This window comes from Acomys russatus, chromosome 21 (genome assembly GCF_903995435.1).
Source record: "Acomys russatus chromosome 21, mAcoRus1.1, whole genome shotgun sequence".
Taxonomy (NCBI): Eukaryota; Metazoa; Chordata; class Mammalia; order Rodentia; family Muridae; genus Acomys; species Acomys russatus.
In genome coordinates this window covers 54,900,747-54,922,891 of record NC_067157.1, presented here as the reverse complement: position 1 = coordinate 54,922,891, position 22,145 = coordinate 54,900,747, and the positions used below count along the sequence as shown (strand labels likewise).

The 22,145-nt window shown below is 47.6% G+C and overlaps 1 protein-coding gene across 8 annotated transcripts in view; it reads right to left on the bottom strand.

The window, feature by feature from the left end:
• Qki (QKI, KH domain containing RNA binding) overlaps window positions 1-6,035 on the bottom strand; it is a 1,257,190-nt gene extending 1,251,155 nt beyond the window's left edge. For 5 of the 8 annotated variants that reach the window (XR_007832573.1, XM_051164120.1, XM_051164119.1 and 2 more), the window contains exon 1: window positions 5,783-6,033. Coding sequence is in view for 7 of the 8 variants with exons in the window: in XM_051164120.1 (XP_051020077.1) it covers window positions 5,783-5,924 (142 nt within the window). In the remaining variant the exon portion in view is untranslated. Of the gene's footprint in view, window positions 1-5,782 lie in introns of all 8 variants that reach the window. The other 3 variants (XM_051164117.1, XM_051164118.1, XM_051164122.1) reach the window with 2 other exon arrangements.
• Window positions 6,036-22,145: the final 16,110 nt, after the last annotated feature.

Below are 22,145 nucleotides of genomic sequence, written 5' to 3'. Positions count from 1 at the left end.
TAAGTGTCCAAAGCTGTCACTAGTTATTAGAATTTTTGTCATATGTGTTTAAAGTATTACTGTTTAATTCCTCCTCTCTACTTTGATTAAAAGCATTTTAAGAAAAACTACCAATCAAAAAGAACGTAAGCTGTTGACATGCTTTTACATTCAAGCATGAGAGTGTCTTTTACCAAGTTCTGAGGTATACACATGCAGTGACTCACTTCTAACAAGTCATTCAGAAACAAATCAGATCTAAGTTCCAATGGTGGCAACTACATAAAAAGTAGCACCACACAGAAAATAGTCTGTATTCATAAACCCTTTTCCTAATAAAGCCACACTAAGATGACAAAATGATTTATTAGTGCTTGTGTTTATTTTTTTTTTATCTTAAGTGAAATGATACTTTAAGAAATCATTACTTGGACACTGAATAAGCAATCTAAGTACTCCAAAATTTAAAAAATATATAAAATTTTAAAATTCTATTTCCTAAAAGAGATCATTGCAAAGGGAAAAGAAAATCTTCCATTGAAGCCAGACGGTGGTGGTGGTGGCGCATGCCTGTAATCCCAGCAGTCAGGGAGGCAGAGGCAGGAAATCGCTGGGATTTCAAGGCCAGCCTGGTCAACAAAGCAATTCCAGGACAGCTAAGGCTACACAGAGAAACCTTGTCTCAAAAAAACAGAACAAAAATTTAAGCCTGAGTTTAAACTTCCTACTGTACTGTCTTAATATGAACTAAAAAACTGGGTAGAAAAGAGTCAAGTCAGCCACGTGAAGAAGCCAGCACATAGCTCTAATCATGAAGAGCCCCTCCCTCCCTCAGCCCTAAAACAGGCTCTTGGCCATTCCTGCAACACCTGACTTACTCAGAGCACAAGGCTGCTTAGCGGTCTGCCTTCTGAACTCATCAACAAACAAACCCAACAACTCCAGAGCATACTCCACTTCAGACACAAAGGGAAATTTTTGCTTATAACTGCATCATCAACCTACATTTCTCGAATAAGTCAGTGCAGTTCCACTACATTTATAAAAGGCTGCCCATATAATCAAATAGCTTAATTAATTCACCAAGTACCAAATATAAAAGAAAAATAAAAACTTACACATCTAAATATAGAAGCTGAAAAAAAAAAAGGAGCTTCTTTTAGCCCTGTTTTATCAAGGATCTCGGCAACAGTCATTATTACACTTGCCATATTTTGTCACAAGAGTCTATTTCCCTTTTGGATACTAGAAACCACTTGATCTGATGGGCAACTAATGCAATTCCAACTCCAAGAAAGTGATAGGGGCATAATTAACAGATTATATATCACACACATATATAGGTACATATGTAATATATTACACACAGTTCAAAACTGATCAAACGCTGATCTGAAACACGGCTCTGAAGGTCCCTATCACCTAACACAGCACACCCTCTCACTCACGTCAAGACTTTTATTTTGACATTCTCATACTCTTATTAGAAAAGACACTGAAAGCCAATACATTGGGAGACGTGACTATCAACGACCCATTTCTACTATAAACTCAACTGTGCTGCATGTTTAACAGTACAACCTTAACTACAAAACATGTAAACCAGAAAAAGAGTTTAAAAAAAAAAAACCATTCCCCACCCCACCTCCAGAGTTGTGAGGAGTGAATGCAGAACAATTGCTCCCATTATATCCACACAGAGCTGTGACATACCCTCAGGATCATACTGGAGAAAACTGGTAACAAATAGCAGCTTATTACAACTCTCAGCGGATTATAAAAGCAGTGTCTTGGCCCACCTTAAGTTAAGTCTGTTTGACACAAATAATAACTACTGTTAACTATGATTTGCTTTTTCCATTCTTTCTTCTTCTTCTTGTTTTTTGAGACAGGGTTTCTCTGTGTAGCCTTGGCTGTCCTGGACTCCCTTTGTAGACCAGGCTGGCCTTGAACACCCAGCAATCGGCTTGCCTCTGTCTCCCCAAGTGCTGGGATTGCATGAGTACGCCACCAAGCTCGACAAGAAAAACCAAAAACTTAACAAACTATATAACCCAAGTCCTCCCAATATCTATAGACATGCCAAGTTTTAAGCCATGGCGTTTATGGACAAACAAGTTTTCTCAAAAAGAAAAAAATCAAAATTAAGGAAAAACAGAGGTATAACACAGGCAACAATAAACACATCCTCAAAAATAAACATGAATATAGAAAATAACTAGCAAAGCCTATTTTAATTTTAAAATATTCTGACATTTTAAAGGGAGCAGAAAATTTTATTATCAAAAAGGGTTATCTGAAAATTACATTTTCAAATCATTAGTGCAAAATCTAACATATGTGTTCATTTTCCTAAACTATACTCTAGTGTCTCTGACAGCCTCATGAAGAGATTCAGACTGCCCTTTCCACCAAACCACACCTGTCGTTTTCACAGAGGCAGCCTGCTCTGTCCTCCCTAATCACCTGCCTCAAGAATTAAAACTAGAAGCCGGGCGTGGTGGCGCACGCCTTTAATCCCAGCACTCGGGAGGCAGAGGCAGGCGGATCACTGTGAGTTCGAGGCCAGCCTGGTCTACAAAGTGAGTCCAGGATGGCCAAGGCTACACAGAGAAACCCTGTCTCGAAAAAACCAAAAAAAAAAAAAAAAAAAAGAATTAAAACTAGAAATGGGACGAGCAAGTGTCACACGCTGGTCTTCCTCTACTTGATAGTTTTTCTGTTATTTGTTGCTGCTCATCTTCCCAGTACTAAGTTGCAAAATGTTAATATTTTTTTAATGCTTTTCATTCAACTACTTTAACAGTTCTGCTTTTTATGACAAAGAAAAGTCCTTAAAATAATTTCTGTGTGACTGTTTTACCCCAGGGATGGTACAGAAGTTCAGTTAAAATTTCAAGAGAAAGCAGTTTAAGACCCGTATTCTATTTGTAACCTTGTGCTGCTCACCTCTAAGTAAACTACCCTTTAAATCTCAGAAGTATTAACTCAAGTCATAGCTTTTGTTTAAGAACTGACCTTAAAATTCAGCCCTGCGGAGGACACTAGGAAAGATTGACTGCCACAACTCACCAAGCCAACTAGCAGCCAACACCTTAACGACTGATTTAACTAGCTAAATAAAGGACTACAGGTTGCTTTATGCCAGCAAGAACCAACGTACTCTTTCTGTATCATCTAAGCTTTAACAAGCAGAAAAACCAGCATACTTCATTCCCAAATTTGTTAGCTAGCCAAATGAAAAATTCTTAAACAGAAACTATGTTAAAAGCTCCCTGCTTGAAAAATATTTCTTAAGATTGCTAAATAGTCCCACTCAAAGTTTCCAATTATTAGAGAGTAGAATATCTTAATGTCATTCAACAGTTTAATCCTTAAAGTGAAACTTAATTTTATCTAAATTTAAGAATATTTTTTCTGTCAAGCATTACAGACAAAGAAAAATGTAATCCCTAACCACAAACAGAAGTCATGATCAATTTGTTTTGGGCAGTGAGAGGCCACAAGCAGTAAAGCACAAGTTGCCAATTTTCACAATTAAGTCATCTAGCAAGAAAAATATGATGATGTAGTTAGGAAACCAATATTTTCAAGTCTAATTAAATGTATAATAAGACTAACAAAAGTAAAAAGCTTGTAACGCACTAAGGACTAGGCCCTTCCTTGCATGTCTGCTCTGGTCTTATGAAAACAATCACAATTCCTAGCCATTCTGCTGTCTGCTGTAAACACACAGTCTCCACGCCGAATTATCTTTACATTGGCCTGATGCGGAGAATCCCAAGTACCGCTGGACTAAGATAAGAGATGGAGAGAGCATGAAAAGGAGAAGCCAAACACTGCGCAAACACTACAGTCCGAAACTAGGTGTCCTCCACGTGTAAAGCTCACAGGGCTACTGTTTCTAAACAAGAGACATAAGCAAGCCTGTTCAGAAAATGACGTCGTTTAAATTCCTCCAGTTGAATGGTACGCCCCAGCCTCAAATTAAGGGAGTTATTGCTGATCAATCTGGAAGAACACATGAGCAGCCTTTACAACTACTCGAAGAAACTGTAGTTTTTTATATAGCATAGCCAAACTTTCTTATAAGCTCCATTATGTCACTTGACTATACTATTTTAAGAATTCATTTTAATTCACTTTAAATGGGATCTAGTTTGTTGTGTAAGAGATTGTCTCTAGAAACTGTACTTTAAAATACTAAAACTTTCATAAACTTAATAACAGGAAAACAACCAATACACAATGGAAGAAATATCAGTGTTTCCTCTGTGATCACTTACATTTTTGATAATGACAGTTGAAATAATCTAAAATTTAAATTTCAACTGCACCTAATATAGGTCAGATTACTAAGCATGCTATACATTCTGTTCCAAACATTTCTAAGGTTGAAAAAAATAAATGGCGCCCCTTAGCGCTCACATTTGGAAATACTCAATTTAAAAGTTCCAGCCTTTTTTTTTTTTTTTTTTTTGGACATTCCAGAAAGTTTTCTGCCTCCACAATTTTTCAAATGCCAACACGAAGAGGAAAGGCAAAACCCCTTAAAGGGGCAGCTCAAGTTTTCTCCGGGGCAATGAGATTAACAGATACGCTGACGAAAATGCCTCTTTCGATGTGTTACTGTTGTATGTTCATTCGTAATAGCTGAATGTTTTCTGTTTTTAAATCGAGACCATGGCTTTCCATCCAACAGCTCTTAGCATGATTCGTTAACCATCTTTTAGCTCGGAGATACTCTCACTCTTTTGTTCTTCCCTGAAATGCCAGCTCTGTAAACAGAAGATTTCCCCGGCTATCTTTGAAATTTTTCGAAATTCTTCTGAAGATCCTAAAATCCATTGTTCATTTGTACAGCAACATTGCTTTCAGCTTCCTTTAAATAGTTCTCTCGGGGACTTTAAAAGAAGAAAACAGAAACTCCCCGCTACTCGATTTTCAAAATAGACTTGTTGGTCCTATTCCCTCCCGGAACCCCGCCCCGGGCGTCCACAGAAACCCACGGGCTCCGGGAAACTAACACTCGGTCGCTGTTGGGAGAAGTTCTTAGAGGAATTCCAGAGCTGACCAGCACTAATCTAGTCAGTGCTTCGCTCCCCGCAGCGCTCCTAACTTGGCTTCTGCAAACTTTTGCTTTATTTTATTCTCGTCCTTTCAAACTTGCAGCTTTCCGCCCTACAGAGGCAGGCGGCTACGCCGGGAGCGAACCCTCCGCCCCAGTTCTTCCGAACTCGGATTCCGTTCAGGTCTGTCATCGCGGTATTTCGTACCACACTACCCCCACCCCACCCCATCACCACCAAAAGGGGGGGAAAAGTGAAGTTAAACTCCCAAACAGTTCTCGCTTCCCCAAACAAAAGGACAAAAAAAAAAAGTGCTCTCTGCTCTGTCATCTCGTCCTCCCTTCGGCCACATAAGCACTACTTTTCGGTATCCTACGTAATCTCTGCTCATCGCAGAGTCCGCTCGCGGACTGCGGGGCCACACAACTCCACCGAGGCGAGCCCACTCAGGCCCCCGGGCGAGGCGAGGCGGAGCTCGGGGACTCGCGTGGCCGGGAACCGGCCGGCCGGGGATGGCGGGGCTCCCAGCCGCCGCCGCCGCCGCCGTCGGGAGCCGGCCGCAGCCCCGCGAGCTCCCGGGTCCGCCCTCGGGCCTGCTCCCGGCCCCGGCCCCGGCCCGCCGCGAGCCTCCCGCGTCGCCTTTGTGCGCCCGCCCGCCCGCCCGGCCGCCTGACCTTCCCGCCGCCCCGCCATCCCGGGGGCCGCCCCGCCGCTCTGGGGCCCGGCCACCTCACCTTCGTCCAGCAGCCGCTCGAGGTGGTTGAAGATCCCGCAGAAGTTGGGCAGGCTGCTCATGAGCTTCTTGTCGTTCATCAGCTGCATCAAGTAATCTGGGGTGGGCTTCGGCTTCTCCTTCGTTTCCATTTCCCCGACCATATTCCAGGCTCCGCAGCTCACTCCGCCCGCCGCCGCCGCCGCCGCCGCCGCCGGAGAGGAGGGAGGGGCGGGGGCGAGCTCCGGCCGCCGGCCGCTCGGGACGCGGCGTCCCGCTCCGCGCCGGCTCCCGCTCCGGCTCCCGCGCCGAGCCCCGGGGCGGCCGGCTCCGCGCGCCCGCCCGCCCCCCGCAGGCACTTTCGCCCGGCCCGACGCGCCGCGGCCGCCGCTCCTCGGCCGCCCGGCGCGGCTCCCTCGCGAGGCCGGCGGCGGAGGCGGGTCTCGGGGCCGAGCGCGGCGCGGGGCCGCTGCGCCGCGAGGAGCCGGGGAGGGGAGGAAGAGGAGGAGGGGGGGAGAGCTCCGCTGGTCGGTCGCTCAGCCGGCCGGTCGCGCCGCTGCCGCCTGCGCCGGGGCTCGCGAGTCTGCGGTGCTGTCCGCCGCGGCGCTCCGCGCTGCCGCCGCTGCCGCCGCCGCCGCCGCGCTCCGACTGCGCTCCTCCTCTTCCTCCGCGGCTCTCCTCCTCCTCACTCACTTGGCGGCGGAGTTCGCCTCAGTTCAGGCGGCGCTGCCGGCGGCGGCGGGGGGAGGGGCGCGGGCAGGGCCGGGGGCGGGCGGCGGGCGGGGCCGCGCAGGGCGGCCGTTACGGGGCTGGGCGCGCTCCCGCCCCCCGCCGCCGCCGCCGCCGCCGCCCCTGGCCGCTCGGGCGGGACGGCCGGCCGAGGGGGACGCGCACCGGCGGCGGCGGCGGCCTGCGCGGGGCCGGGGTCGCGGCGGAGGGGGGACGCGGGCGGCGGCGCTGGCTCGTCGGCGCGCTGTTGCTGAGGCGGCGGGCGCGGTCGGGCGCGGCGGCTGCGAGGAATTCCGGCGGGACTCTCCGCGCTGCGCTCGCCGCCGCCGCCGCCCGGGCCTCGCCTCTCGGCGCGTTACTATAGTTTGGGTTTTTTTTTTTTTAAACCTCTTCGTCCACCTTCCTCGATACCCCTCAAAAAAAAAAAAAAAAAAAAGATTTTTTTTTTTTTTTTTTTTAACGTCCTGTTGCTTCACTGGGGACTCTCGGGTGGGCGTCACGTGTCGCGACACGTAGCGGTGAGGCTGAGAGCGCGTGCGCGCGTCGAGGGCTGTGGCCACGCCCCTCCCGAGGGTCGCTCCGCCCTGTCGGGCGGGGAGCGCGTCGTGGGGTGGGGGGAGGGGCGGGCCTGGAGCGCGCCTGCGTGGGGGTTGGTGGGGAGTGCGGGGGCCGGGGCGGGGGTGTCGGCGGTGGCCTCGGGGACGGAGGAGCACGGCGGAACGGTTCTGGCGCGGCGCCCACTCTGCGGGGCGGGGGACCGGGCCGTCGGACCGCTAGCGGACTGAGTTGGCGTGGGCGCCCGCTCCGCAGTACCGCCCGCCGCGGGACTCCAGTGAGGTTTCCCCCTGGAGCCAGGCCCCACGCGTAACGGGCCCCGGCGTCGCCGCGTGCTGCGAGGCGGCCCCCTGGCCGTGGGCGGAGACGGGACACGCGTGCGCACCCACGGGCGGGCGGGCGGATTCTTCCACGAGGCGGGATGCGCGGTCCCGTTATCCTCGCCGCAGGTTAGGAGCGGAGCGGGGACCCGATAGCGGGTCCGTGGAGGCGGAGGTGCAGGCTCTTCGGTGGCGCGGCCGCCCGCAGAAGGGAGCACATATTCGGAAAAGCCAAGTAGTCGACATCTATTTCTACCTACTTGACCAAAAAAAAAAAAGCAGTGGGCCAGAAAGGAGGCTTTCTCTGCGGTGTGGCGGAGTTCCGCCCTCCACATTTGTTTGGAAAACAATTTTCTGAATTGCAGCAGTGAAGCCCTGTGATTTATAGAAGCTGCCAGTCATTAAATCTGCACTATCCATGTTTTGTTGCAAGTTCTTTATAACGTGCTCGATTAAAATGTAGACAAGATTATCAGATTAACCATGTGACAGTTCTCCCTGGCTATAGCATCTGAATCATGTCACTAGTAACTAGCAGGGTTGTTGGGATTTTGCTTTTTTGCTTCTTCTTTTTTTTTTTTAAGTTTGCTTTACACAAATTCTAAATAGTATTTCTAAGTTTGTGTGTTACCAAAGGTATTTAACACAATTTTAAATACTCTTTCACTTAAAGACTACAGTTTGGGCTGGTTTTGTTTTTTGTTTTTTAATTATTAAGCTACTGTGATAGAGCATGTGAAATCGCCTTGATGGACAGTTAAAATGCTGTAAGTCGAATGCTTCGAATTTCCAACAACTATAGTAGTTCCTAGTAATATAGAATGTTCACCTTAATTATCTCTTCACACATTATGTAAAAGCATGGAATAGTAACTTGATTTTTAAAAAGTTTCTACATTTTCCAAATATGTTTCTTCAGAACCTAGAAAAAATGAGAAATTTGTTTCTTGTATATTATCAAAAACATCAGCACTTGGGAGGCAGAGGCAGGCGGATCGCTGTGAGTTCGAGGCCAGCATGGTCTACAAAGTGAGTCCAGGACAGCCAAGGCTACACAGAGAGACCCTGTGGGGGTGGGGGGTGTGGAAAGCTTGTCACCGAATTACTCATTGTCTCTACTTGTACAAGATGAAATCCCCTTTGTACTGTGGTACACTTATTTAGGCCCTGTGCCTACTGCTCTGCCTCTATAGTTCAGTCATTCAGAGCAGTCTTGTGCCTTAGGTAATACTGGCATCCCTATTTTTACATAAGAGAAAACCCTGAAGAGGAAGAGGCAAACTAAATAATTTACGCAGCACTATAGCTAAGGAGTCCTGTCTGCTGTTCAAAGTCCAATTATATTTTATTCCACAGTGCCCCTCCCCCATTTTACTGAGCCTATCCAGTTAAATCTTTTGAACCCATGACAGTGTTCCATCATTTTGGACCCATAGGTGCAACCACTTTTTATAGTGTAGTTGAAACAAAAATAAACTGCCAGGCATTATTCATCCCTCGTGTGTTAATCCCCGTGGGCCCATCGTTTGGAAATAGTTGCCGTGTGGTGCATTTTCAAGCACATGTGGACCTCTCTCTTGCTTAGTCATCCCTAATTTCTCAGGCAAAGTAAAAAAAAAAAAGAGCCAAAGGGTTTACCAAGACCTGCCGGGCCCCAAGTGATCTGTCCCCTGCGTGTTGCTAGCCCAACCTCTTCATGGACTCCAGTCTCCCTGGCATCTGCCTTGACCTCTGCACACGCTTGGCATCCGTAGAGCTCCGAGTTTGTTGTCTCCTTAGAACACCTTCCCTAGCTGCCCGAAGCCTACTCCATCTCTCATGTGCCATTGTGCATGTTCCTCACATGCATGTCAGCTCTGTGGGTCAGTTTGCCATTAACGTGAAGACTTTACTTTCTTCCTTTTAGAATCCCTGCCCTGCGCCCTGCGCCCAGCGCCCTGTGCCCTGCGCCCTGCACCCTGCAAGAGGGACATGGTATGCATAGGCTCTCATGATGCACATGTTCAGAGAGTGTGAGGAGCTTGTGCATGCCAAAGGTCCAGATTCTTACTCAGCTGATTCCAGAGCTCCCCTCACACGTGGGGAGGCTGAGTAGCCATATTTGCCTAGGAGCCGTTGAGTGGCTCCTGGAGGCAGAGCAGGGCTGTACAGAAGTGTATATGCTGCTGCTGCCTTTGGAGCCACTGGCCTTTCCCAGGTTCCATCCATAGGATCCCTCCTGCTTCCGGCTCACCCTCCTGCTCCTGCACTTTGCGGACATATTGCAGTATTGATTGCCCAACAGGATGGATGCAATGTAGACTACAAAGGTGGCTGTGATGTGTATCTTCAAGCTTAAAATTTTAGCAATTATTATAGATCCTTTAGTTCTGTTCTAAGCATCTCAACACAGTGTTCAAAATGGGCAGGATGACTATACGTGACGATATCTATACGCAGGTATGTGACAGTCCCTGTCATATCTATTATAGACACTAAAACTGCCTCTTCATTCTAACACTGATTAGCTAGGTGTGGAACTATGCTTTCTGTTCAGTTTCATTGGTTCTGCTAGCTTATTACATTTCTTGACATTTAGAATAAAAACTTAGAGTATTATAAGAACTCCTGCCTTACTGCCATAGAGTTTGTACAAGAACTAGGAACTTCAGAGTCAACGTTTGATGGCTCTTGGTTCCGATATTCTTTTTAAAATAATCTAAATTATTACATTTCTATAAAGAGGTTTGGGGGAATTAGGTATGCTTATATAACTAGCTCCATGGAAGTCTTGAATATCCTCTTAAACTGCCAAGTGCTTTATCAGATGCTGTTCCAAGCACTGAAAATGATCGAGGGTCTCTGATCATCTTGAAATGTCAATGTTAGTAGATTAGGGCCTCGAGAGTTGTTTTTGTTGTTATTTTAGGTATGTATGTCTGCGTGTGCATGGGTTGGTGTGGGGGTGGTGTGTGTGTGTGTGTGTGTGTGTGTGTGTGTGTGTGTGTGTGTGTGTGGGTTTGTGGGGGGCGTAAGGGGTGTGCATGTGCCCTGGGTCTTTTGTTTCCTTGCAAGGAATCACTGCAGTGGTGGCATGCCTTCCTCTCACCAAGGCATGCTTACAGCTCTGGTAGCTGGGAAGCTCTGCGCCCTTGGCTGCTGTAGTGTGCTTTACACTGTCTTTGGACCACTAATGTGTTCCTCCCAGATGGAGCGCCAGCATCCAGCTGCAGCCCCTGCCCAGCAGTTGAATATTAACTGGCAGTGTAAGGTTTCTGCTCATTTGACCCTAAATGAAACTGTAGAGGTAAAAACACTCAGTGCAGGATGCCGGCCCTCGTGCCGTGTAATCTGACCTTCGTTCCACGTTTAAACAGATCTTCAAGTAAAAAATAACTGTTAATTATAGGACTCTGACAATGAGCTTCAAATGCACTCTGTTTTAATCAATTTTCGTACTGACTCATGGCATTAATTTCAGTAAAGCTTGTCGGGATTGGGCTAATTTCATGTTTTTTTCCTCTTCAGGATCTACATGCCTCAGAAGGAGTCAGTGATTAGGTTATTTTAGCATGTTCAATAGACTCCATTTGGTTCACAGTGTGTTAATTTTAAACAGCTAATGTGGGTAAACATTTTATAAGCAACGGATATAACTACTTATGTCATCCCCAGACATTTAATCAAATGCCATTATACATAGTACAGCTAGATGCTGAATGCAAGGTAATGCAGCCTTATGTGACTTTTAAACTGAGTTCCCAGAAGGTCAGTGAGAGACCAGCAGGAGTCCTCTGGGGATTCAGGCACTTTGGTTATATCAGTACACTGCTGCCCTGAGCTCATGTTTGCCTCCATTTTACAGCTGAAGACAATGAGCCTCGGTGGGTAAATGCTGGAGAAGGAGGCACACCAGACCTTCAAAGTGAGTGACTAGACCAGAGGCTGGCCCTTGAGTCAAATCAAGGTGCCCAGGAGAAGTGGCCTTTTTCCCCCTCAGTATTTTATCCTAATGGTGACATGAAATCTTTCAAGTCTCTAATAGTGTGGCGTTGTGGGCAAGGGAGAATCAAGTTTGGTTGCTAGCCCCAGCACAAGAGAACACAGTCAGTGTTAATGGGATTTGAGTAACTTTTTTTTTTTTTTTTAAGAGAGAGTGGGAGAGGGTGAATAGAATCAAGATACATAGTATACATGTATGAAATTGTCAAAGAATAACTATCTGTTTACCTGCCTGGCTCTGTGTATAAAGTCCTTCCAGGTTCTCTCCTAACAAGCTGAAAGCCTGAGCAAGTTAACTGTAGATCTGACTGGGGGAATTATGAAGTTCCAGAAGTTTCTGGTTCTGAATAGTCTTCAATGAGAAGAGCATTTGTGTAGTTTAGTTCTGTGTGGGGCAGCCCTGCATTGGGATGACATGGAGATGCATTTAAAGCCTTCAGCTGTCGGGCTTAGGACAGAGCTCAGAAGCGCAACAGCCTGTCTGGGCCCCATCCCCAGCACTACAGAAACAAAAATCTTCAGGTGTCCAATTTTGTACTCCAAAATATTTTTTAAAATATTTAACTGCTTTCATTTCTCTCAGATGTATAATGCTTTGGGTTGGAAGCCTTATATTTTTATATTTTAAAAAACTGAATCTTGTACCCAACACATTGTAACTTTGTAACATTATAGCACTATAACTTAGTAACAAGTAGTACACTGAGACTCTTTCTGGAGAAACTACAGACAGGTGGGAGGGGGAGCTTTACTCCCTTGTTTCCTTGCTCTCTTCATAGGTGGCCTACTTCCAACAGCTGTCTAAGCAAATAGAAGGCAAGGGGTAAGACCCATAGACAAATCTGAAATCTAAGGAGGGAGCAGCTGTGACTGTGGTGGCAGCAACTAATGTAAGTCTAAAAGGTTTCTCTGCCTTCGCTCCTGGGAAAGAGATGGTCTGAGAGCTGGCTCCTCATGTGCAGTATTTGCAGTGGTTTTTCAGGTCTGGGGATCAAACACAGCTAGGGCCTGTACATGCTAGGCAACTCCACCTCTGAGCTACACCCCCCAGACCTTTCTACTTAGAGGGATGGAAAGGTGGCATAGCTTTGGGACTCTCATTATCTATCTGGATGAGGCAAGGCCGGCCTTGCTTCCCCTGCTCTGGGTACTCCAGGCTAGCCCCCAGGCTCACAGACAGTTGTTTTCCCCTCCTATCTAGAAAAAAAAAAACCATGGATTTCAGTGATGAACTCAGGTCATGGGGTTTGTAAGGCATGCACTTTTACCACACCACCCCCCAACTCCATCCCCTTTTTGAAACAGTTTCCTTAGCTCAGGCTGGCCTTGTCCTGCCAGACAGCCCTTAGGAGAGCAATCCTCCTGCCCCCACCTCCCAATTTATGGAATGAGAAGTGTGTTTCCCCATACCTGGCCCGATCCAATGATTCTTAAGTATTTTGGAACATAAGAGATTTCTCTTAATAAAAGAAGCATCTGTGGTCCCACTGAATCTGTAACAGCTCAGAGACAAATTACCTCCAATTTCAACACAAAAGGGGAGAGGGCAGACAGTGCTGTTACTTCTATACTCTTTTCACTTGCAGTTGGTTGTGAGAAGATGCCATGTGGGCGCTGGGAACCAAACCCGGGTCCTCTTAAAAAGTAGCAAGTTCTCTCAACTATCTTCCTGGCCCCTGCTTTGTTATGTATTTGAATATAAGATTGAAAGCAACTATTCAGAGCCTTGATACTCAAGCAGTGCAGCGTTATCAGCTTTCAAATGGCGTTGTTTGGTTTGGGTTTTGAGCTGGTCTGTAGCCAAAGCTGCCTAGCCCAGGCCGACCTTGGAGACACCCCTCCTGCTGAATCTTGAATTCTTTGCATACCACAGGCTGAGCCATACAGGCAGCTCATCGACCTGTGTTCCCCAGGGTCTCCCCACAACCTAGCAGCCTGAGTAGAACCTGTCTTCCAGATTGGGGCACACTCATCCTAGAATTCTATTAAAAAACGTGCTTACTGGTACCTTTTTGTACCAGCCTCTATGTAGCTGTAAAACTACTTTGTGTGTCCATTAAACCTGAATTCACTAGGTTTTGCAAATTCCAGTGAAAGCAGACAATATCTTGTCTAAAGTACAAGCAGTTTTGGGGGGTACACACCCCCAGTTTAGAAAGAAGGCTAACGAAGGGCCCTTGCCCTGTTCCAATAGAATGCCAAAGCCTTGAACTCTCAGCTTCGTCCTCTGCTTCTCCCAGGTTAATTAATACTTGCAGGAACAGGCTGTCAATCAAGTTAAAATGCTGACTAATCACGAAAGTGGGCGTGTTCAGCAGCCTGCAGCCCAACCCACCCACCTCTTCCCTCTGCTGAGTCTGGCAGTGCCAGCATCCACAGCTCCCTAACCCTTCTGACCAGGCCAGTCACCCACTGTGTCACAGCTATATACGTGCATCTTGAGGGCCACCAACTTGAATAATTAGCACTAGCTGCTGAACCACCATCCGTAGCATTGTTCTTACATGGACATAAAGCGTAGCATTGGGAAATGAGCAACACTTTTTGTCTAACAGTTCCACAATGTGTGCCCTATATTTATAGTGTGTGTCTGGAACTAAGTAGCAGTGAGAAACTGCAAGCTCAAACTGTGGCAGACAGCAGGATGGGGCAATGCCCGGGTGGCAGAATTCTGTGTCCAGAGGCAGCTATCCGAGGAGTAGGAAGACGAGGAAAAGACACTGCTCAATTGTGCAACCAGGAGAAGGATCAAGGACTTTGAAGACAGCCTTGTAACTGTCATCAGCTGACACGCCAGCAAAAAGCCACAGGCTCCAGTTCCTCTTCAAACGACCAGGCCACTGGGAGGCAGAGACAGCAGACCTTTCTCTGTGCCAGGTCCCTGACCTCTGTGGCCCAATAGCCAGACTTGACTTTCTCTTCTCCCTCAGCTGACCAGGTTTCAACACCACAGCTGGGCCCATGCCTAGCTTCATGAAGAGTGTCTGCCCCAGCCAGGCTGTGACACTCCTCCAGATGGGGGTGGGGAGTCCCAACAGTAAGTCTGAAACAGTCAGCGACTGCTGCCAAGTCAGGGAGTCTCAGTGCTGAGCTCACACCAGTAAGGGGGCTCTTCGTGAGTTCCTCTAGTAAAGGCCTCCCTCTGCACTGAGAGACAAGTGATAACACCAGCTCCTCCAACTAGGCCCTCAGCACTGATTGCCCCAGGTGAGCCTCTCACCATCGCCTCTCAGCCCTGACCATAAGGCAAAGCCGGAAATATGCTTCCGAAGATCCTGAGAAACAGCAGAAGAAGGCCCAGCTTCAGATCCCAAACCAAGGCATGCCAACTGTGCCTCTTTCTCCTCACCTATGAACCACAACAACATAAGTATGTCAGGGTGGCACAATTGTGCACCCAGAGAGGCCCAGGTGCAGTGTGTGACTTACCTTTCCCATTGCTGTCTAAAAGACATGACAAAAGCAACTTTAAAGAAAAAAGGATTTCTCTGGGCTCACAGTTTGAGGGTGCGCATTACTGCCAGGCAGTCACTGCACAGGAGACAGGGGCAGCTGGTCACAGTGCATCCATAGTCAGGAGGCAGAGAGAAGTGAAGGCCACCTGGCTTGCTCCTTTTTATTCAATCTGAAAGCTCCAGCCTGTGAAATGGTACCACATACATATGGTGGGTCTTCCCACCTCCTTTAACTCAATCCAGAAACTGTCTCACTAACATACATAGAAGTGTCTGTCTCCTAGGAAATTCCAAATTCCGTCAAGGTAACTGGACTAATTACCACACACTACGTCTTCAATAACCGTTGCCATTTATAAATCACAAAGGACCTGCCTAAGCTCAGATTGCTCAGCGTGTGTGTGTGTGTTGGAATATTTGTAAATATCTCAAGTACACTGAAAGTTTATTTACACAGCTCAAAATACGTGGTCATCATTTTTCTGTGGCTTCCAATTATATAAACCACTTCTCAGGGCTGCCTGTAGGAGGTAAAAGCACCACAGCCCGGTGGGAAGGACCTTGGACCCAGCTGGCTGCTCTGTCTGAAGCAGCAGCCCCTGGGAAGCTGGCCACAATTCTCAGCCCTCTCTGTGCCCTACACTCAGCTGCTGGAGACAATGAAATGCCAGGAAGAGGTTCCGGCCTCTGACTGCCCGTTTCTACAGAGTCACAGAAGATCGTATACTCTCAAGAAAGACCATTTAAATGGACAGATGCCATCCTGCAGGCTGTGCTGGGACTCAGAATGCCACAGTGTGGCTGCTGCTGTAGTGTTCCAACACTGACCCAGGGGCCACTGCACCTGCTGGCCCAGGCTTGTGATCCCAGCTACTTGAGAAGCTGAGGCAGGGAAGACCAAGTGTTAAAGGCCTGTCCGGGCTACACGGTGAGTTTACTGCCAGCCCAGCTTAATCTTAAAAAGTAAAAACAAAGTCTGAGAATGCAGCTCGGTGGCAAAGCCCTTGCCTGGCAGGTGTATAACTAGGTCCAGTTCCCAGTAGAGAAGAGATGGGAGCCAGCTCTGAGCTGCCTTAAGCCAACCCAAGGAGTCACTGGTCTGTCCCTGCATTCCACAGGCCTAAGGCAGGAAAGTGCCACAGGCCTACCTCCCTACTCAGCAAAACTATGTACTTCCTTCTCATCAGACATCTGGTCAGCAGGAACCACAACCAGCTTTTTTTTTTTTTTTTTAAATCAGATAACATGGGGGGAAATAGGTCTTGCTTTGAGGAACTTAAACATCTTAGAGTGGGAAAGGAGGAGTGTGCATAGTCCCAGGTGGCTTGTGTAGGCTCATGTCCTTACCTGCAATAGGACTCACCACAGGTTCTTCACATGTGCGCTCAAGAGCATGCCATAGCAGCAAGTGCACGCCGAGCACCTGACATCACAGCTGCCATTGCTGAGCCACATGCCACCAGACTACCACCCAGCTCCAGCAACACCTGGTCTGCAAAAAGAATTTACTTGTGGAGCCAAAGCTTAAGCATCCTTTCAAAATGAAGGCCTGCACAATTAAGCTAAGGTACTTAAAAGAAAAAAGGGGAAAAGGCATTCAAATAAAGACCTGGACGCCAGGCAGGTGGCGGCACACTCCTCTAATCCTAGTACTTTGGAGGCACAGACAGGTGGGTCTCAGTGAGTTCAGGCCAGCCTGGTCTACAGAGGCATTCCATGACAGCCAAGGCTACAGAGAGAAACCCTGTCTCAAGAAACCAAAACTAAATTAATTGAAATTTAAAAAAAAAAAAAAAAAAGACTTGGATCTCTTAAGAGTCTGGCTTCCCAGGAACCACATGCCCACCAGAGCACTAATGTTGAACAAGATTTCAGTGGTGGCATGCACCTTTAATCCCAGCACTTGGGAGGCAGAGGCAAATGGATCGCTGTGAGTTCCAGGCCAGCCTGGTCTACAAAGTGAGTCTAGGACAGCCAAGGCTACACAGAGAAGCCCTGTCTGGAAAAACAAAAAACAAAAAACAAAACAAGAAAAAAAAAAAAAAAAAAGACTTGCATCTGAATCAAGTGCTTTCCTCACCTGGAGAGCCTCTCTACCAACAAGCACCTGGGACATGGTTCAGTCTATTGTAACTTCAACCTTGATGCCTTAAGGGGCTTGCTGAGAACTTTCCTCACTAGCTCTATTTCTACAGAAATAATTGACTGTAACTCTTATACAGCACTTATATGATAAGAAAAGGTGACGCTGTAGACCACAACACAAAGCTTAAATGGCTTGTTTCACACCAGGTTTCCTCACAGCAAAATCTTGATATTAGGAGTTTTCTTAGTGAGGTGCATGCCTGCACTCAGTCCCAAGCCTTCCTCACAGGTCTTCCTGGCATCAGCCTCCAGCCTTCCCGGGGGTGTCTTCTACTTGCCCATTGTTGGTGCCCATCATGCCTAAGGTCCCAGTGCAGACTTCCAGAATTGTGGCCAGTTATTCTAATTACGAAAATTGATTTAACATGATAGGACCTCTTATATACATATTAGCATTGCATATACATGCTTGAATCTGATTATTATTTACTCTCCATTTGACATTGTATTATTTAAGTCTAAACTTGGTTTCTGCAACATTCATGCAGGATGTCTTTTTGGCAAAGAAGAGAGAGCATCCAGGAAAGAGCTGAAACAGGCAAGGTACCCCCATCCCCACCTCACCTCCACCCTCGCGTCCTTTGCTAGGAAATAAAACTACAAGCAGTTCCTTCATTTATTTCTTTGTTTCCAGAGGTCTAAACACCAAGAGACCACTTATCAGCCACTAGCTCAGTGTGTAGCTCTTCAACCCCATGTTTCCATGGCTGGGACCTTGCCTGTGCCCTACAGGTCAAGGCAGCTCTGCAGACCTGCCAGACTTGGTGCTTGTTTGAAAGCATTTACAAGATCTGCTTCATAGAAGAACAAGAAGAAGAAGAAGAAGGAGAAGGAGAAGAAAATCCTGTCTTCTGCATAATGTTATGAAATGGTCCTTGGATCTGTCATTTATTCTTAATTGTAATTGAGGCAAATTACTAATCAACTGCAGAAAAGCTAAAGAAAAAAATAATAAAGGTGGGGGAGCAGGGGCTCCTGGGAAGAAAAGAACAAGTCACCGAGTCTTTGCCCTCAAGAGTCAAATGAAGCTGGGTATGATGGCACACTCCAGTGATTTCGGCACCTGGGAGGCAAAGGTGGGACTATCTAGAGTTCAAAACCCATCTCACAAAACAAACAAAGGACAAGTAGAGACCCTGGATCTTCCAGCTAATTAAAATTCACAGCTTATTCCACCTGGACCACTTCTACTTAGTATCCAAGAGCCAAGACCCCAAGTGCTCACCCTTGGCCATGCTGCTCATTGTGTCTTTTCACCCCCGACCCCCCACCCCGTGTCTGTGACCCGCAACCTCTTGCAGGGCGTTCATGTATCTTGCTGCCCTTCCTTTCTTGCTTAAGCTGCACTTATGCTGAGGTCAGCATAGGCTCTGTTGGAATGCCAGTGGTAACCTCCGCACGCACAGACCCTCAGTGATCTCCAGAAAACCATCCATCTGGGGTGTCCAGGTAACCCTCAGCCAGCTGCCACCTGCCCCACTCTCTCCAGTAGACTCTACATCCCTGCATCCCACTTAGCTTTCTAACTGCTCCCCCACTTCTGCACCAGATCTATTCTCCCCTGACAGCTGTGGAGCCTGGCTCAGCTTCCACAACCTCTCCTCATCCCTGCTACCTCCAAAACAAACACAAATTAGCCAAAGGAGAAAGGAGTTTCAGTTACAGAAAGGTCAGGACTTTAGAAATTACCAACCCTGGGAAAATCACAAGGTTGTCCAAGGGTCCGAACTCACCAGCAGCCACGAGCAGAGGCTGACCCATTTACACCTCAGCAGAGACCTGGGTCAACCGCTTCCAATCTTTCTTAAACACGTTTATCTGTTTTAAGTATAGGAGAGAACAAGCTGGACGCAGGTGAAGACAGAATGAGCCAGAGAACAAGGAGCCAGAAGATTAGAGCAGATTGCTAGAGTTAATTTGAGGCCAAGCAGAACAATTCAGTGAGAAGCTGAGAACTAGACCTAGGTTAGCAGAGGCAGTAAGCCTCTGAGATGAGTTAAATCAGTGGAATAAAGGTGACTGATACAGTGTGGCCTTGTTGGAAGACATCTGTCACTGGAGCTCTGCAGTTTAAACAGTCTTCCTATTTCTACCTCTCTGCTGTCAGTTCAAGATGGGAGCCCTTGCCAGGCTTGGTGGTGCAAGCCTTTAATCCCAGCACTTGGTAGGCAGAGGCAGGTGGATCGCTGTGAGTTCAAGGCCAATTCAAGACGTGAGACCCCAGTTTCCTGCTCCTGCCACCATGCTGTTATTCTGCCATCATGGACTCTGACCTAGGAACCATAAGCCCAAATAAACTCTTGTAAGTTGCTTTGGCCATGGTGTTTTGTCACAGGCACAGAAGGTAGCCAAGACACTGCCCCTCCCCTTGGGTACTTATTTTAGGGGGGATCCCCACTTAAGAATCTTCCAAGTGTTTTTCTATTGCGTGTCTCTCTAGTTTTACCCAGAGAGTCGCTGGACTTATGTTGGCCCCACGAGATGAAATGGCATGATGACCTAAAACTCCTTTGCAACCTGGTCCTTGTGTTTCTTGTCTGCAAAACGGGAAGAACAGGAACATCCAGTTCATTGTGTTGGAGAAAGTGGTGGGCACCCAGAACCGCACAAACCAGGCGTGGTAGCACAGACCTAAAACCCCAGCTTTGGAGAGGTGGAGCAGAATCCGAGGTTCGGGTGCATTCTTGGCTACACAGAGTTCAAGGCCAGCCTGGGATGCAACCCTGTCTTAAAATAAAAATTTTTTAAAAAGCCCTTTGCCTGTGTGTATATAGTCTTCAGTACACAGTGGCTTCTACTACAATACTTTCTAACATCTAGTTATTCCTCTTAGCCTGGCTTCTCTTGCCAAGCATACTGGATGCATTGGCATTTAAAGATGAGTGCTGTACCTTCAGGAAATGCACAGCATGTGGAAGGGGTGAGCACTTCTCAGTGGAATATGCCTGGAATCTTTTGTTTGTGTTTGTTTTGTTTTTGTAAGACAGGATCTCTCTATAAGATAAGCTCTGGCTTGTCCTGGGACTCACTGTGTAGACCAAATTGGCCTCAAAGTCACAGAAATTTGCCTGTCTCTGCCTCTCGTGTTTGGGATTAAAGGCATGCACCACCAAGTCTGGCCTATGCTTGGGGACTTTTGGGGGGCACTGAGCGGTAGCAGCTAGCTCCACCAGTGAAAAAGAGCAGAGAAAAGCTTCTAAAGTTGCCGACCTGGGTTAAATAGGAGACCAGAGGGAGTTGCCTCCTGCAAATGGAGGAAAGGAGGCCCTGCGAGGAAGACAAGACATATCCTTCGTGTAGCACGTGTCTGCCTCACCAACTACTAAATGTAGCCCATGCATATTGTCACCATAGGCTGTCAGATGCCATGGGAAAAGGCCCTCTGAAGCTTGTCCCTGTGCTCATGTCTCAACTTTAAAACTGCACCTCCAGGTAAGCCTTCCTCTGGGGCACTGAGCGTGAGGTAAGATGCATGGGCCACGTGCTGCCCACTGGCTGAGTGCTCTTCCAAAACCTGGCACTGTCTACACCCTCACAAACACCACTCCTCTTGGTGTCCCCAACAGCAACTCCACATAGCTCATCTTCTGCGAGCTCCTGGCTCTGCCAATTTCTAGTTTTGCAATCCAGAGCAATTAAGTGACCTCTCTGTCACTGTTTCTCCCTCTTCCTGTGGTGTTGCTGCTTGTACCTCACACACTGATGTGCATGGGCCTTGGTCTACAGGACCGGTCACAGCAGGGGTGTGGTCACGGCCAGGACCGGGCAGCAGCATGCACCCATGGTTTCAAACCCACTTTCATAACCGTTGCAAGGTAAAGATTGGTGGTGGTTTATTCAACTTTATTTCCCTTTCGTCCTGGGTACCAAGCCTCCCATTTCACAGTTACCCAAAGACCAGGTGTGCCCATGTGATGATTTCCAGTCAATGGGATATGAGCCCAGGTGGTTGTGTCCCTCCTAATCCTGGCCTGCAACAGTCCTTTTCCTGCTCCACCATTGCCTGACCCATTCAGGACAGCTGGGAAGGAACCTTGTGGAACACAGGTCCCAGGATGACAGCGCGGACAAAGGTCATCATTCAGAAGTCTCCCTTGCCATAAGTCCATGACCCAAATAAGGCCTTGTTGTATCTGCATCAACTTGCAATAGGCCGGCCATGGGTAGACCCTGAGCTGGAGAGAGGGCCAATGCCGAAGTGGAATGTGAGTGAGAGGCTGTTGTCAGTCCAGGGTGCTGCCCCACCTTCCTAAGACAAGAGCAACTTCCTCGCTCCCTCCCTGGGAGATCAACTGCCACAGTCACCAGATTGACCTGGCAGTCCTCAATGGGTGGAGGGATACAGAACGTAGGTCACAGTGACTGGTTCAAGGAAAGCTATTACCTGACCCAAGGCAAGCGCAGCAAATGTTGCTGAAGCTGTCAGCAGAAAACAGGGCCTCTGGCTTGGGTGAGGTTACTGGCTCACCCAAGATAAAGATGCTTCCGGAACCTTGGTGGCTATGAGAGGTGGTTGCCAAAGAAGTCGAGAGAAAGGGCAGAGCTGAAGAGAGCTTTTCCTTGTGACTTGTTGGAGCTCTTCAATCAGTGACATTGATTTACATTTCCCAGTTACCTTGATTCTCCTGGCTCAAGCTGGTTGGAGCTAGTTCTCACCAGTTTAGGGAGGCAAGTTACCAGTTTACCAGCTTGGCCCAGATAGCCCTGGCTCCCTTGGGCCTCTGATTTGGACACAGGTTCTCTCTCTCTCTCTCTCTCTCTCTCTCTCTCTCTCTCTCTCTCTCTCTCTCTCTCTCTCTCTCTCACACACACACACACACACACACACACACTCCCTAAGAACTGTCTTGATAATCCTATCTTCATAGCACACCGAGTGTTGAAATTCCGTAGATGATCAGGGCTGGAGCAGGCCTTCTGCCTGTGTGGCCACAGCTGGTGCTAGTCTCCAGGCGAGCCTCGCCACTGTGCTAGAGAGGCAAAGCCCTCTTAAAACCATCCATGTTCCTTTTAACTTTTGATGAACTTCTGCCTTATTAAAGGTTTCTTAAAGCAAGTAGTGAACTGGGGGAGATGGAAGCTTTTGTGGACTTTTGCGTGTTTCCTCAGAATTTACCCAGTAATACTTGTATGTTTTCATTTAAAGCAATGTAGTTGAAATCCCAGATAACCCCAAAATGTGAAATACTATGCAAGTTGT